Genomic DNA, 18,017 nt, shown 5'->3' with positions numbered 1-18,017 from the left:
CTTTGATTTTTTTTCAAACAAAAGAAAAACGAAAAACATAGAAGTTAAAACTTTTTTCAAAGAAAAACTATTTTTTTGTTCTTTCAAATAAAAATAAAAAAAGAAAAAATTAAATTTTTTTTTCAAATGAAAAAAAGAAAGAAAGAAATTAAAACTTTTTTTGTTTTTTCAAATAAGAATAAAAACTAAAACTAATTTTTTTGTGTTTTTTAAATAAGAAAAAGAAAAACTAAAACTAAAACCAAAACTAATCTTTTTTTTTGTTTTTTCAAATAATAAACAAAAAGAAAAACTAAAACTAATTTTTTTTGTGTTTTTTTTAAATAAGAATAAAAAACTAAAACTAATTTTTTTGTTTTTTTCAAATAATAAACAAAAAGAAAAACTAAAACTAATTTTTTTGGGTTTTTTAAATAAGAATAAAAAACTATAACTAATTTTTTGTGTTTTTTAAATAAGAAAAAGAAAAACTAAAACTAAAACCAAAACTAATCTTTTTTTTTGTTTTTTCAAATAATAAACAAAAAGAAAAACTAAAACTAATTTTTTTGTGTTTTTTCAAATAAGAATAAAAAACTAAAACTAATTTTTTTGTGTTTTTTAAATAAGAATAAAAAACTAAAACTAATTTTTTGTATTTTTTCAAATAAGAATAAAAACTAAAACTAATCTTTTTTGTGTTTTTTCAAATAATAAACAAAAAGAAAACTAAAACTAATCTTTTTTTGTGTTTTTTAAATAAGAATAAAAAACTAAAACTAATTTTTTTGTTTTTTTAAATAAGAATAAAAAACTAAAACTAATTTTTTTGTTTTTTTAAATAAGAAAAAAAACTGAAAACTAATCTTTTTTGTGTTTTTTCAAATAATAAACAAAAAGAAAACTAAAACTAATCTTTTTTGTGTTTTTTAAAATAAGAATAAAAAACTAAAACTAATTTTTTTGTTTTTTCAAATAATAAACAAAAAGAAAAACTAAAACTAATGTTTTTTGTGTTTTTTAAATAAGAATAAAAAACTAAAACTAATCTTTTTTGTGTTTTTTCAATAAGAATAAGAAACTAAAACTAATCTTTTTTGTGTTTTTTCAAATAAGAAAAAGAAGAACTAAAACTAATCTTTTTTGTGTTTTTTCAAATAAGAATAAGAAACTAAAACTAATCTTTTTTGTGTTTTTTCAAATAAGAATAAAAAACTAAAACTAATCTTTTTTGTGTTTTTTCAAATAAGAAAAAGAAACTAAAACTAATCTTTTTTTGTTTTTTCAAATAAGAAAAAGAACTAAAACTAATCTTTTTTTGTGTTTTTTCAAATAAGAATAAGAAACTAAAACTAATCTTTTTTGTGTTTTTTCAAATAAGAAAAAGAAGACTAAAACTAATCTTTTTTTGTGTTTTTTCAAATAAGAAAAAGAAGAACTAAAACTAATCTTTTTTGTGTTTTTTCAAATAAGAAAAAGAAGAACTAAAACTAATCTTTTTTTGTGTTTTTTCAAATAAGAAAAAGAAGAACTAAAACTAATTTTTTTTGTGTTTTTTCAAATCAGAAAAAGAAGAACTAAAACTAATCTTTTTTGTGTTTTTTCAAATAAGAAAAAGAAAAACTAAAACTAATCTTTTTTTGTGTTTTTCAAATAAGAAAAAGAAGAACTAAAACTAATCTTTTTTGTGTTTTTTCAAATAAGAAAAAGAAAAATTAAAACTTGTTTTGTTTTTTCTAATAAGAAAAAGAAGGAAAGAAATTAAAACTTTGCTTTGATTTTTCAAATAAAAAGGAAAACTAAAGAAATTGGAAACAAATAAATAATAGACATATCCAAAATCTTCCACTTCCATTTTCAATAAGTTAGACTTTTGATTTCTTGCGACAGAAAAAACTTAAAATTCTGTGGAAGTAGAACTGGAACAAATCCAGGCATTTCGTTGGTTTCTGAAAAAAGTGAAAAGTAATTTTATAAGTCGAAAATATTAATATTCATTTAAAAAATTTTGGAAATATTACATTTTAATTAATATGAAAAATTTATAATCAGTAAAGTAATATAAACTATATCCCAATGAATTAAATAAAAATAAACAAAATGAATAATAAAATAATAACTGACTTTTAATAAATATTAAGAAAAAAAATGAAATAATTTAATGACTTAATTCAAAACAATTAATTCAAAATAAGATAAAGTAAAAATGAAATGTGGTCATGAATAAGAGTTTACCATGAGATGATAACACATGTTTAATTCAATTTAGACAAAGGTTAAACAAAAAAATATTTTCTAACCTCTTCCTCAGATTTTTGAGAGAACTCTTGTTTTGGCAAAATACTCTCATTATTATATGCCATTTCTTCTGGCATAAAAAAACTTCTTAACTTTTTCATGCCTTTGTTTATTTCTTCATCAACTTGATCATTTGAACTTCCTGCAGAATTCTAAAAAAAATTAAATATATTTATTAAATATTAAATTTGATTCGTAATAATCAACAGTTATATTTTTAGTAATTGCTGATCGAATTTAATAACGCGATGACAAGCAGCTGCAAAAAGTGGTTGCAATTGACAATTGGAAAAATATTGCTCAAATTGTCTTTTATTGTGAATATCGCATAGTAATAATGAAAACATTAAAACCTCATTGACAATAATACGGAGGGGTGTAAATATAAGTATACAGTTGAAAATCTGACAAATACAAATGTATGTTGTTCATTATTATCATTTTTATAATCATTTATTAGTTCGTGTTTCTTATTTTACAATTGAATCTTGCCACATCTAAAATTGTGGTCTTTCGAAATGGTAGTAAAGCTTCTAAGCGGACAAATTAACATTAGATGATAACATGTGTTTAATTTAATTTAGACAAAGGTTAAACAGGAAAATATTTTCTAACCTGTTTCTCAGATTTTGGAGTGAACTCTTTTTTTGGCAGAGATCTCCTATAATTATATGCCACTTCTTCTGGCATAAAAAAACTTCTTAACTTTTTCATATTTTTTTCTATTTCTTCATCAACTTGATGATTTGAATTTTCTGCAGAATTCTAAAAAAAATTTAAATATATTTATTAAATATTAAATTTGATTCATAATAATCAACAGTTATATTTTTAGTAATTGCTGATCGAATTTAATAACGCGATGACAAGCAGCTGCAAAAAGTGGTTGCAATTGACAATTGGAAAAATATTGCTCAAATTGTCTTTTATTGTGAATATCGCATAGTAATAATGAAAACATTAAAACCTCATTGACAATAATACGGAGGGGTGTAAATGTAAGTATACAGTTGAAAATCTGACAAATACAAATGTATGTTGTTCATTATTATCATTTTTATAATCATTTATTAGTTCGTGTTCCTTATTTTTGATTGTTAGTCGTATTCCTTATTTTACAATTGAATCTTGCCACATCTAAAATTGTGGTTTGTCGAAATGGTAGTAAGGCTTCTAAGGCTGACAAATGGTGGTTCTGAGGTGTTCCAATTTCTGTTGTATCACAATATAAGTATTTAGGAGTAATTTTTAAAAGTAATGGTTATTTTAATACTCATGTGAGGTCTTGTAAAGTTAATGCCGAGATAAAAACGGACAAAGTTATTCATATGTGTCAGTTTGCTAAGTTGTGTAATTTGAAGGATCGGTTAAGGTTTTTAATGCCGTGGTGGGTTCATCTCTTTGTTATGCTTCCGAGGTGTGGGGGTTTCAGGCGGAGAGCTTGGATACAGTATTAGTCACTTTTATTGAGAGAATGTACGGGCTTCCAAAGTGTACTCCTGGTTATCTAGTGTCTATGGAATATTCATTGATTCCTTTATCTTGTTTGACTTTGAACAAATGTGTTAATTGGATTTTTAGAACGTTGAGTTTAAACGAAGAAAGTCTTAGTAAGATTTGTTTGCGTATTGTTTTGAAACAAGTTGAGTTACCTTGGTCGAAGCATTGCTTAGCTAATTGTTCAAGGAACGAAATCGATTTTGGTAATTTGTTACAAGTTGTTAACGGTGTTTATTTATTAAAGTTAAATAATTTTGATAACTATGTTTTGAAGTTGAATAGCGGTATGTTATTAAGATTTTATTGTGAGTAGTATAAAAGTTTGAATAAAACCTTTTTTGATTGTTCTATTTATAATAGTAATTTTTCTTCTAATGTTATGGGCATATTAATGCAAGCAGATGTAATTCATTAAGTTTTTTATGTAATTACAGAAGAGACATTTGCTTATGTGGGGCAGCTGACTCGCCATTGGATGCGTTTCATATTATCGCTGTTTGTACTTTTTTGTCAAAATTCCGCGAGGAGACTTTTGGGATTATTTATTTTTCATTTAATTATTTTAAAAATTGTTTTTAGGCTTAAAGCAAGTAGTGATTATTTTATGTAAATTTCGTCTTGGGGCGTGGCCTGCCTACTATTTAACCTGTGGTTGCTTGGACTGCTTGGGAGACTATCCGATTTTTTTTTAATAAGTGATTTAAACTGTTGTTTTTCCTTTCTTATAGGAAAGCTTTTTTTTAACCTAGTTGGTTGTTAATTTGCTTTCGGATAGTTCTCCCATGTAGTTCTTTAAGTCTTTTGTTTTCTGATTTGAATTCAGTTTAGAAATGATATTAATAATTTATGAATTTTTGTAATTTTGTTATTAGGTTATTACAATTAGTGAATATATCTGTGAAATTTGTTTATATTGTTGTGTAAGATTATGTATGCTTATGTTTTGTTTTTTGTTTTATCCCCACAACAGGGTCTTTGTACCAGAATAATAAATAAATAAATAAATAAAAATAAATTTAACCTAGAAAAAGGTTAAACAGGAAAATATTTTCTAACCTCTTTATCAGATTTTCGACTGAACTCTTTTTTTGGCAGAAATCTCTCATTATTATATGCCACTTCTTCTGGCATAGAAAAACTTTTTAACTTGTTCATATCTTTTTCAATTTGTTTTTCAACTTGAAAATTTGAACTTTTTGCAGAATTCTAAAAAAAATTTTAAATATTTATTAAATATTAAATTTGATTCATAATAATCAACAGTTATATTTTTAGTAATTGCTGAACGAATTTAATAACGCGTTGACAGGCAGTTTCAAAAAGTGGTTGTAATGAACAATTGGAAAAATACTGCTCAAATTGTCCTTTATTGTGGATATCGCAGAGTAATATTGAGAACATTAAGACTTCATTAAACATGAGATGGAGGGTATGATTTAGTAGGTATACAGTTGATAATATAAGAAATACAAATGTTTGGTGTTCATTTATTATTATTCTTATAATCATTTATTAGTTCGTGTTCCTAATTTTTGATTTAATTTCTACATAAAAATATATGTTTTTCTTCCTATTTTCTCCCTGTATGTTTTTCATAATCACATATACCTACTTTTGCACTCCAAGGGTATATTCATTGGACTTGAAACTGTAACTATACATTTGCACTGTAGTTGGTCTGGCTGCTTGAGTGTTCTTTGCTAATCTCGATAACGCAGTTAGAGAGATGAGAACCAGACCACCCTAAGAGAACCTTAGAGAGCCGAAGTGTCGATTAACTATATACGGGGTCCGGGCTAGATCGATAGTGGTGTTATTTTTTTAAATTAAAAAAAAACTGACAAAAGTATTGCCGCTTTGCATTGTAACTATGTCACGATAAATTTTGGTCGTTGTCATTGTTTGCCTGTCTGTTGAATTATCTGCAATCTTACACATTTACAAACACAAGAATGTCTTTTCGCATTATAACTTTTCAAAAACAACAATTTTTATCGTGGATATTTTCATTCACATCAGAGATATGATGTAAAATTAATTATTTAAATCTATCAAAGAGAGTATACTTTTAATTATTTAATTGCAAAATGATATTGTCTTTCTAATTTATGACTTGGAATCAAAATATGTGATAATATTCTATTCCCAGATCAAATGAAAGCAATTATTTCTAAACGTAGTATCATTAATATAAGCAATAATAGTTCAAATATTCTGTGTGAAACGAATCTATCAATTTTAAAAACTAAACAAGGAACAACTTCATAAATAAATAGTATGAAGTGAACTTACATAAAATAAATATGTTTCTTTCTCTTACTTTAAATTGTGTTTTCTTATTTACTTTATTTATTCAGCACAATGGAGTGCAATTGATTCGCTTTTTACAGTTTTATGCATAAGAGAAAAAGAATTAAAGGCTGACTGAAAAGAGATAAAAGAACCCGAAACGCCCATCAATGAATAAATAAAGAATGTAATAAGCTCTTTGTGTCCTATCAATTGCACTCCACTGTGCTGAATAAATAAATATAAAAATATATATGTAGATTTTGGTATTAATATAACAATGATGTATTTATCAGATTTGTATTACTCAATTTTCAAATGATAAAAAATTGAAAAATAATTAAATTAACTTAAAACTCACAACAGAAAATTCATCAGAAATTTTGGAACATGAGTCAATATTATCAACGACTTTTTCCGGCTTAAACAACTTCTTCGTCGTTTGTAGGTCTTTCTTTATTTTGTTTGTTAATCTTTCTGAAAAATATAATATGGTACGTTTAGTGTGTATGTTGCCTTCTTTTTTGTGTAAAAAATATAAAGCGGCCATTAACTATAAATTATACAAAAACGATCACGCTTCTGAAACATACAGTTACATTATCCGTCTGCAGTGAACACAAGATATAAATGATTTCGAATACTAATCCGCAATTCAAGAATGACAAAGTGCACAGAGTGATAGAATGTGTGACAAAATTAGAATTTTAATTAAACAGATACAACAAACATTAAAGTACTTTTCATTCAAAAAAGAAACTTCTGCTTAAGTAAAATAAATTCTAAAGTATTCTTCCACTCTAATTTCATTATCAATGCAAGAAACATTAATTACCAAATTTTAATGTTAATACTAACAAACTTATCTAATTTTATGTTAAAATTTTTATACAGACGATTCGAAAACTTTTCTTACTGTTTAATTATAAGAGAAATTGAAAGACGTTGTATTATAAAAGCAATAACTTATCATCGTACCAATTTCATCAGCATTTTCGTTCATGATTTCGTCAATCGTTTTTGTACAATATCTTGATGTAGCCCCCAATTCACTATCACGAGTTTCTGATGAATAGTCGTCTAGAAGGCTTGTTTCATCCTCTTTGTAATTGACTTCTCTTATTGAAGAAAACTTTTTTACTATCATAAATTTTTTGAATAAATGACGACGTTCGATATTTGTATTGACAATTGATGCTGACGTCGAAGAAACACTTTCATGCGAATTTTCGGCAGAACTCTGAAAAAAAAGTTTTAAATACATTTATTAAATATTAAATTTGATTAATAATATTCGACAGTTATATTTTTAGTAATTGCTGAACGAATTTAATAACGCGATGACAGGCAGCTTCAAAAAGTGGTTGTAATTGACAATTGGAAAAATATTGCTCAAATTGTCCTTTATTGTACATTAACGCAGAGTGATAATGAAAACATTAAGACTTCATTGACAATAATACGGAGGGGGTGCAAATATAGGTATGCAGTTGAAAATCTGAGAAATACAAATGTTTGTTGTTCATTATTATTATTCTTACAATCTTATATTAGTTCGTATTCCTTATTTGTGATTTAATTTGTACATAAAAATACAAGGTAGTTCTAATTAAAGTTGCCCTACTTAGACCTGTCTAAATCCCGTTCTTATGAACGTATTTTGATGAAACTTGGTATATATGTTATATGGACACAGGGAAAAAAATGCAAAAGAATTTAGTTTGAATTTTTACCACTAAGTGAAAAAATTGCGCATAGAGAACAAGAAATACAAAATGAAAACACACAAAAGATTTTTATTCACAACATTTGTTTACTGTGCAATCCATTTGCATCAATCACGTGTTCAAAACATCTTACAGCATTGTAAAGCGTTTTGAACATGTGATGGATTGCACATTGAACAAATGTTGTGAATAAAAATCTGCTTGTTTCCAGTTTGTTTTTACTGTTCTTCATGCGCCATTTTTTCAACTAGTTGTAAAAATTCGAACTAAATTTCTTTGCATTTTTCTTTTCTCCGTGGTCTATATACCACATATACCAAGTTTCATCAAAATACTTTCAAGAGAATGGGCTCTAGACAGGTCTGAGTTGGGCAACTTTAATTATAACCGCCATGTATATGTTTTTTCTTCCTATTTTCTTCCTGTATGTTTTTCGATAGTAACATATACCTACTTTTGCACCCCAAGTGTATATTAACTGAACAGCAATTTTGAAATTGTAACTATACATTTGCACTGTCGTTGGTCTGGCTGTTTGACTGTTCTTCGCTAATCTCGGGAACGGAGTTAGATAGATGAGAACCGAGACCACCCTAAGAGAACCTTAGAGAGCCGAAGTGTCGATTAACTATATATGGGGTCTGGGCTAGACCGAGAGTTGTGTCATTTTTTTAAATTAAAAAAAACTGACAAAAGTATTGCCGCTTTGCATTGTAACTATGTCACGATGAACTTTGGTCGTTGTCATTGTTTGCCTGTCTGTTGAATTATCTGCAATCTGTACACATTTATAAACACAAGAATGTCGTTTCGCATTATAACTTTTCAAAAACAACAATTTTTATCGTGGATATTTTCATTCACATCAGAGATATGACGTAAAATTAATTATTTAAATCTATCAAAGAGAGTATACTTTTAATTATTTAATTGCAAAATGATATTGTCTTTCTAATTTATGACTTGGAATCAAAATATGTGATAATATTCTATTCCCAGATCAAAATCAATTGCACTTCATTGTGCTGAATAAATAAATATATATGCATATTTTGGTATTAATATAACAATGTTGTATTTATCAGGTTTGTATTACTCAACTTTCAAATGATAGAAAAATTGAAAAATAATTAAATTAACTTTAAACTTACAACAGAAAATTCATTAGAAATTACGGAATATGTTTCCGTAGTCACACTTTTTTTGATTTTTGATTTGTTCTCTTCAAGAATTTCTGTTACTGACTCTTTCTTATAAATTTTAGACACTCGTCTCAGTTCAATTCTTGACATTTTACTATTATTATCTTTTTGAACGTATACTTCAGCCACTGAAATATGAAAATTTACAATAAAAATTACATATCTTTATTATAAAGTTTTATGTTTTATATAATAAAAACGCAATCTGTGTTTCAGTCTGTAACAACCTCTTAAATCAAAATTAGTAGTTTAATCATTATTAAGCTTGAAATCAAAACCTAGTTTTGTATAACATCAAAAAGGCAGAAATAACGTGAATAAATTCAGTAAATAAGTAGTCAAATATTTGAAAGAGTTTCACGTTATTGTATTCAATAACGTATAATTGTATTCAATAACGTACATCTGTATTCAATATATAAAATATATATTGAATACATTCATTACTTTATTATTTCTATATAATTATGCATTGTGCGTAACTATGTATAACCATGAGGGTAAATGTTGTTAGGTATCAAGACTTACAGTATGACATTGGTCACTGACTACTAATGTTAAAATATTGAAAAAAATTAAAACATTTCGAGTATAAATAGTCTCTTGATAGTCGAATTGAAAGACTAATTCTATGGATATTTTAGTATTTTAATTAAATAACAAACAAAATCAAAGATCTGACTGCAGGGTCAATGATAGATATATTAGCAACCGAAGACAGGATGATTGATCAAAGATCTTACAATTTTTAAACAGTGCTTTGATTTACTATATTTTTTGAAATTTGCTTTTAATTATTTGGATAGATTTTTCTAGACTTTATCAGAGAGACAGCGGAAACAATTTTATTACACAGATTATGGCTCTGCTGTGGATAAAGGCCCGAGCATAGGTTTCAATAATACACAGTGTATCTATCCTCTGTGTCAATGATCTTGTCGGAAGTTACGTGACTGTATATGCAGATATGTGAATACTAATATACTAGAGTATCAAAAGTACTCAGCATAATAAATAAACAGAAACAAAACACCTTATTTGTTGCCGAGAAATATATATAATTGAAAAACAAACGTTTTCAGCTCGATTAACAGGCCATCTTCAGGTCGAAAACGAAAATGAAACAGATACGTTCCATGAATAGAATACAAAAATTTAAATCAAAAAATTTAAAACAAAAATTTTAAAAATTTTTTCAAGAGAAAACGGAAGAACGTATAAAATTAAACAAAATAAAATAACATAAATCTTCAAAAGTATTAATTCTGGTCAGAGTTTTTAGTAAATTTTTTAACCATGAACTTCCACGCTGACGGCAGGCTCTCGGCATCTCTTGCATTTAAACAGCCTTCTTGTAGCCTACATCTATATATTTCAATCTTCGCCGTCATTGATAAAGTTGGAGAAGACAAAGGTTTGATAATTGTTGCCTCGTCTCACTTCAGTTCAGAACCTTGGGCTCGCGCCATTTGTGACAAAATTGTAGCATTAGACCCTTTTCTTTCGTTATATCTATGCTCCCTTAGTCTTACGCCTAAGTTCCTAGTAAAACTCTGACCAGAATTAATACTTTTGAAGATTTAAGGTTTTTTTTTTTCATTTCTATACGTTTCACAGTTCCTCCAATTCAAAAAGTGTAAAAATGTTGGGGAAAGTCGTTTTCCATCGCTCACTGTACTTTCTCTCCATTATATATAACAGCGGAAATGTAAAAATAATTACAATAATTAAAAATAACGTTTCTTTATCAATTAAAGGCATCGGAGATTTGATTAGTAGAGTAATTTTTACAAATAAGTGTCATAAATGGCAGGCTTCAATTTTTTAAATTATGCCACAAAAATCAGCATTGAAGCATTGTTTTGATTTCAATTAAGGACTTGCCATAACACAACTAATGTAATTAAACACAAAATAAGATAATTTAACTTACTTATACAACGTTTTCTCTCAAAATTAATCCGCTCTTCAAAAATTTGCGTCCGACAATAATCGCTTCGGATAAACAACTCGTTTCTACGATTGTTAAAATTGTATTGTTAAGAGTTATTGTGAATATTAGGGCGCCTTTTGTAAGGAAAATAGAAGCTGGCATTTTGGTTGGAATGCTCGTAGCGGGAGGATAGGAGGGAACGTTTTCGGGTTTTTTGGCGGAAAGACTCTGACAACTCATACTGTGCTTTTATCTGATTGTATATTTTCAATTTAAACAAACTTTACTTTGATTTCGACGTGTCTAGTTTCGGTCGAGAACCCGTAACGTAGTGTTACAGCAGTTAATATATCATTGGAAAACTACGCGGCACGCGATTAGATAAATGCTGGACACCTTGCGAAAACTATTTTATACCAAAAGTTTACTTATTATTCATAATTATAATAATTTGTTTACGTCTCGAGAGATCATCGCGTCTCTCCAAACGCGATTCTTTACGTATTGCAAGAGGTATTGATTGCACTCGTATTTCAATGAAGGCGTTTCCAGCTGTTAAATATAATGAGGATTCATTTGTAAATAGAAAAGGAATTCAATAAACTAAACCAATCTGAGCAAAATAATTCAAAATCAGTCTATAAACACCTTTTTGGCTACTGGGATTCGCTTTCATTTAACAAGCGTTCTCAACCAAGTCTAATAGACCAGGGGTGGCCAACTTTTGTGTACATGAGATCTACTTTTTATCTTAAAAATATGTCGCGATCGACTTGTTGTCATAAGCATAGTCTAAATGGGGAGGGGAGGTGTGAAATACATACTATGTTTATACACTGTGTTTCAGTACGAGGTGCACTTCCGCGTGCTATGGGTAGATAAGCAAAATATATGTTCAAAACTATTTTTTATTTTTTAAATCACTTATTAATCTTTCTAGGTATAGGCTCATAAAGAAAATAAACTTATAGACCCAACTTTTGATATTTGCAGCTACGAGTTCTTTCCGTACAGGCGGTACCTAAAAAATTCGATTTTTCGACACTTTTTCAAGATAGATTTTTAGTAACTTAAAATGTAATTTAATTTTGTTATTAATTGCAATGTAAAATTTGTGGTACTATTTGTTCGGAAATATGAAAAAGTTGTTATAAAAATGCACAGTATGGCTGATAATTTGATTTTAAGATTTCACTTTAGCGATTTTTTTGGGGGACAGGAAAATTTATCATGGAAAAATGATATAAAGGTTCAGACTTATTTTTTGCTAATCTATCAATAGTTGGTGGGAGTGCACCTCGTACTAAAACACCCTGTATATCTACCTACGTAAAAATCAACATAATTATTTAACGGTTCAAAAAACTCACGTCTAGAGGAATTAAAACATCATTAGTAATTATTAACAATATTTATTAATTCAAATTAGCTACAGATAAAGACAGATTTAGAATTTATTTTATTATCTTAACATTAATAGAAGGACTGAGTTTGCACGTCTCTAACCAAGGAGTCATAATTAGGTGTATATCCTGACGAAGATAATAATAACGAGTCTTCAATATGGGAATCAGTCAGGACAGAATGATGTTTAGTCTTCGTTAACTTTAAGTATGAAAATGCCAATTCACACAGGTATGTAGTTCCGAAACAAGTATAAATATATTCGCTACATTCGGTGATACTGGGCTATTTTTCTCGGTTGATGTATTTCCAAAAATCTTCTTCAAATTTTCTGGCTTGTAAGATTAAATCAGTTTGTAAAATTATAATTTCATTTTCTAATGCCTTTTGCTCCATATGAAATATGTCTAAATTTTTTGGCGTTTCACACAAATCTTTGTTAAAAGGAAAAGTTATAAATTCCACAATTTCTTTTTTCAAGAAAAGAAGCTACTGCATGAAGGTACCAAATATTCAAGCTAAATGGCTATGCTTTTCTGAGTCGAGTCATAACTGCATGCATTGATGCATAAATTAATGCATGATTTTACATCAATTTAGGGTCATTCTCTATGATTATATTTTCGTAGGTAACGTCAAATTCATGTAAAAATACGTGTTATCCTAATCAGTTGAATATACATTTTAAGTATTTCCATCGAGTTATGCCATTCTCATTGCAGTTGTTCAAAAAGTTAAAAAAATACTTATTGGTTTATTTTATACTAATTTATTTCAAAAATTTATTTTTTCCTTCGAAAATTAATTAAGAATATAAAAAATATCTAGCTACGACTTTCATAACTTTCCTGGCAAGATTTAAAACTGGATATGTGGTGCTATTTTGTTATGACGTAATATTTAAAAAGTTTTTTACATAAATCACTATTATAAAATGGCAAAAAGCTTAATTTTGAGGGTAGGGATGGGTTTAAAAAAAAATTGTAAATGCTAATAACGATTAAAATCGTTATTACGTCTGACCCTACTCGAGATATGGCATACAATCTCCTTATCTCACCACCCGTTGACCTTTAACCAGGGACGGATCTACATTAGGACTCTCTCTCTTGTATCAGCTAGTTGGGCATTAGCGTGACGTAATTGTCACGTAATATCAATAGTAGTTGTATGCGTGTATGATGGTCGTTACGTAGGAAATCATGCCTTCCGGGAGGTCTTTTAAGGATAACTGGCTCCTATTCAGGCGTTACAGACGTAGAGAAAACTCGGAAAAATCCACGTGGCCAGCCCGTCCGGGCGAGCTCGAACCCACGACCGAACTCCCAGTTTTCAGCGGACAGACCCGCTTGGCTATTGGTGGCCTTACATAGGGACTAATAGAGCTTAAACCCTGGACCCCCAAGTGTCAAGGGCTCGCAAAAATTGAATTGTTTTTGTTAATAATATTTCTTTATTTCTTATGTTTTTTTATATAAGATATAAAGTTTGTAATTCAATACCATTTCATAAATAAATATATTTCAACTCTGATTTTGATGTTATTAAAAATGAATTTTAAATCCCAATTTAAAGATTTTTAATCTAACAAAAAATGGGGCCCCATTGGACTTCAATAAAACCTAGGCCCGAAAAACCTAGATCTGCTCCCGCCTTTAACCACCAAAATTTAATAGCATCATTTATTTAGCATATGGCTACACATCCAGTTAGTAAAAAGGACAGAAAGCAAAAAGAACGCAAATAACAAATGTAGGCTAAATCTAAGTCAAATACATAGTTTACAGCAATTTCAATACGGTTTTTTCAATATTCTTTCGACCTGTGGGCACTAAGGCCAGGAACACACATGCGTAAAATTCAGCGTAAAATCTAGCATAAAACAGAAAACGTAAAGATTTTTCTGAAATTTTGGCTGAAACAGAACTGAAAATAGAGTAGAGCATGTCTCTACTTTTTACGCCGTAAAATTTTTACGCCAAAATTCCTCCAATAAAGAAACGTCTTTTCTGTGACGTCAAAGTAGACACGTGCTTTTTATTCTTACAATGGCGGCAACGAGGGCCGATCTATCCGGTCGGACCACCCCCGAAAAGTTTCCTGGAGATTTTTCGAACCGTGCGGACTCGACCCCGGGTCCCCCAGAGTGGGACAAGGATCAAGGTAGGCTGCCACCATGACCCTCGGCCATCCGGCCGTCGCCCTGGTGCGGTGCACTCTTTGCACCCTGGGGTTAGAGTGACTGCGTGCATGTAGATCTTGCTTTTCATTGCTTTATAATTTATAATTTCGCTTATTTTTATACATTTTTTATTAACTTACTAAACTAAAGTAACTCAATTTTCATTCATTTTCCCAGTTTCTGATCTAGTTGAAACTTTGCACACATATGTGTTCCAAATGACTATACATTTTTTAGACTTTTAAGACAATTTTAGCAATTAGCAAAAAATTAGCGAAAAATTAAAAATTTGTGAATAAAATCTGATAACAGATGGCGTTACATGTAGCTACGTAACGTCAGTAGACCGCGTAACGTATGGCCAGGAACACACATGCGTAAAATTCGGCGTAAAATCTAGCATAAAACAGAAAACGTAAAAATTTTTCTGAAATTTTGGCTGAAACAGAACTGAAAAATGACTAGTGCAGATCTCTACTTTTTACGCTGTAAAATTTTTACATCAAAATTCCTCCAATAAAGAGAAGTCTTTTCTGTGACCTCAAGCTAGACACATGGTTTTTATCCTAATACCCGGTTCGCACTGAGCATTTCAATCTAGATTGTGACCAAGGTCAGCGACTATGCATTGGTGCGAACACTCTCGACCGTTTCAATCTCGACTGAAACGACGTTCAATCGCGATTGACTGGAGAGAGTTCTTGAAACTAGATCCAGTCATAAGAGAGATCCCACAATCCCACGCGCGCAAGAAAATACAAGATGGCTACAGAACACGTGTCCGGCTATCGGCAAAGAAATAAAAAAGATGTTGGGAGAGACGATGACATCTGTCTATTATTAGATATATGGCAAGAAAAAGTATTTATTTCTAATCAAAACTTCCATTTTGTGTGTTGGTGTTTGTGACTTACCGAGTAGTTATGCCAGTTTTATCATCGCTTACAATAGCCGGGTTATTCTCAAGCGAGTTACCTGTGCGAACGGCACGACGTTCGACTGGCGACAGTCACAATCCAGATTGTAGGCAAATCGAGATCGAAGTGAGTCGTGGATTGTGTGCGAACGTAGTATCTAACGAATGGCGGCAATGAGGGTTAACACTATAATTGTGACGGTCTCGAAAAAACGAAAAATAAATGAAATAGAGGAGTTTATTGAATCCGTTCGACCACACCAGTGTCATGTATAAAGACACTATTTAAACAACGTCTATAGATGGCTGTAGGTGCAAAATTTCAAATAACAGGTAGGTCTAGTAAAATCGATATGTAGGCCTAGTATTTAGATCACACGTTCTTTATTTGAATTCGGAATACAAGTCTATTCATTAAATTTTCTAAATTATAGCAAAGGAAAAATGGAAGGTACAAAAAGATAGATATATGAGAGAAAAAAATATAATAATAAAATGTAGCACTGTTAGTGGCAGTGACGTTTGCTATTCGGCCAGAATTTTTACGTATGTGTGTTCTGGCATAAAAGTGTAAACAGAAACTGAACTGAAAGCTGATTTCTGATTCAGTTTTCTGCATGTGTTTTATGCACATTTGTTCTTGGCCTATCATACTATTTTGGCTTATTATCTGTTTTTTTTTCAGTCATCTTTTCGGTTTATCACCTGATCATTTTTATCTATCAGCTTTTTAAAAATTATTCTAATTAAAGTTCATTAATTTCATTTCTTTAAATTTCGTTATTTGATATATTCGGCACTATAAACATCTTAAAGATATTATGCTTGCTATATGACATACGAACTCAAAAAGGTTTGCTGGCCTAGATAAAACTTTGTAACTCAATTTTCATCCACTTCGCAATTAAATATTATACAGCCCATCCTATCACCACTCGGGGTGATAGGATGGGCTCACGCCCCATTGTGGGCCTGGCCGAACTCATAATAGGCTTGTTAAAAGAGGCCCTCTTAGTGCTCACAGAGAAGAAAGAGTTTTAAAAATATGGGTGTACTATAGATTACCACCTATGGAATTTCAGGACTTTGAATATATATTTGAACTCAGGGGACAAAGACGAGTTCAACAGTACCCTACTTTTTGGCCGGAGGCAAAAAATAAGAAAGTTATCATACTTCTTTCGGCGATCGCGCGATGATCGGGAGTCGCGTCACTCTCTCCGCTAAGCCTATCGCGTGTTTAACAGGCAGTCCGGCAAGTCGGCCATATATACCTTCAACAAAGGCAGATGTTGATCCACGAGCACGCTGATCGTCTGCAGTTCGAGTTAAGTCCTTTTCGCACACCTTCACGCTCATCGACCTCGGGGCTACGGCCCCTCAGTCTCGCTATCGCTCGCGGTCGGCTAGAACTACGAGTCGACCGCGCTATCGCGATCGGGAGTCGCGATGCTTGAGAAAAAAGGAAAAGGAACTGGCGTTCGACTGTTCGTGCTCCCGACGGACTCCCCCCGGGAGGGGAGCCGCCGGCAGACCGCGGATTGTTTAACGTTACTAGTTATTGATTCACGGTAGTTCTTGAACAAAAGGAAAAAAAGGAGTGTCGTTCGACTGTTCATGCAATTTCTTGCCTTTCAGAGTGCTCTTTTTTTACATTTGTTTGCAGACTTTACCGCGAGATGGCAGCACTAGCAACTACGGTGTCGTCTGCATGAAAACATTAAAAAAGTATGATAACTTTCTTATTTTTTTGTCTCCGGTCCAAAAGTAGGGTATCGTTGAACTCGTCTCGGTCCACCCAATTCAGATATATACTCAAAGTTCCGAAATTCCATAGGTGGTAATCTATAGTATTCCCAAAAATATTAAATATTATACCAAGAAGAAATTCGATAATTTAGTGTTCTATACGCAGTATAAAATTAAAAGTAGAAGAAGCTAAAAATTACAGAAAAATTTAAGCAAACGCTTTTTATTGCATAAATGTAGTAAAAGATAAAAAAATAATATCTTTCAGCTTTCACAGTGTTCTTGGTATTAGGGACCAAAAATATAAGTGCAGGACACTCATGGGTAGCTCATAGAAATTGTTAGAAAGTGTAACTAAGAATATTTATAAATATGAGCACCCCACGTTTTTACTTTTGGTCTCATCAAGCTAAGAATACTGTAAAAGCTGGAAAAAATCATTTTATCTTTCTAGTGAATTTATGTGAGTAAAAAGCGTTTGTTTGAAAATTTTAAAAATAATTTTTCAAGTGTTAAATTTGTTTTAACAATAGACTTTGTTCGTATTACTTTGCATTATTTTGATTTTTTGAGGTCTGTTTCTTACATAGCTTATTGTCACCTTGTAACTTTTTTTAAACATTGGTAAACTTAATTTTATTTTTAACTTTTATGCGTGTTATCTTTGCATCCTAATCTTAAATTTAACATTTATATACAAAATGTTTGTCAATTATAAGTAAGTGTAACTTTGTGCCTATATTACCAAATGATTTTTATAACTTTTCAAAATTAAAATGAGACTCGAAGTTCATCTTGCCTATTTTTACTTAGTTTTTGTCTTTGTCATCTTGTTGTT

At 30.0% G+C, this 18,017-nt stretch overlaps 1 protein-coding gene across 1 annotated transcript; it reads right to left on the bottom strand.

Annotated features, from left to right (window-relative positions):
• Positions 1-2,868: 2,868 nt before the first annotated feature.
• On the bottom strand, positions 2,869-16,789 carry LOC136972723 (pre-mRNA-splicing factor CWC22 homolog). The gene is made up of 5 exons (XM_067267331.1): positions 16,705-16,789; positions 8,945-9,123; positions 7,045-7,306; positions 4,834-4,955; positions 2,869-3,042 (listed from the first exon to the last, which is right to left on the bottom strand). The coding sequence occupies exons 1-5, from the start codon at positions 16,787-16,789 to the stop codon at positions 2,869-2,871; spliced, it is 822 nt and encodes a 273-aa protein (XP_067123432.1).
• Between the last annotated feature and the right edge of the window lie 1,228 nt (positions 16,790-18,017).

The sequence above is a fragment of the Centruroides vittatus genome, unplaced genomic scaffold (genome assembly GCF_030686945.1).
Source record: "Centruroides vittatus isolate TY-2023 unplaced genomic scaffold, ASM3068694v2 contig_301, whole genome shotgun sequence".
Taxonomy (NCBI): Eukaryota; Metazoa; Arthropoda; class Arachnida; order Scorpiones; family Buthidae; genus Centruroides; species Centruroides vittatus.
The sequence above is the reverse complement of the archived record's forward strand: the minus strand, read 5'-3'. Positions and strand labels throughout refer to the sequence as shown.

Bases quoted from the DNA above. Each gene is read 5' to 3' on its own strand.
- LOC136972723 (XM_067267331.1), bottom strand. From the start codon at position 16,789: ATGAGCGTGAAGGTGTGCGAAAAGGACTTAACTCGAACTGCAGACGAT. The intron at 9,124-16,704 runs GTATATATGGCC...TTCATATTTCAG, and splicing joins AACATCTGCCTTTGTTGAAG to TGGCTGAAGTATACGTTCAA. The intron at 7,307-8,944 runs GTAAGTTTAAAG...CTTTTTTTTCAG, and splicing joins TTTCTAATGAATTTTCTGTT to AGTTCTGCCGAAAATTCGCA.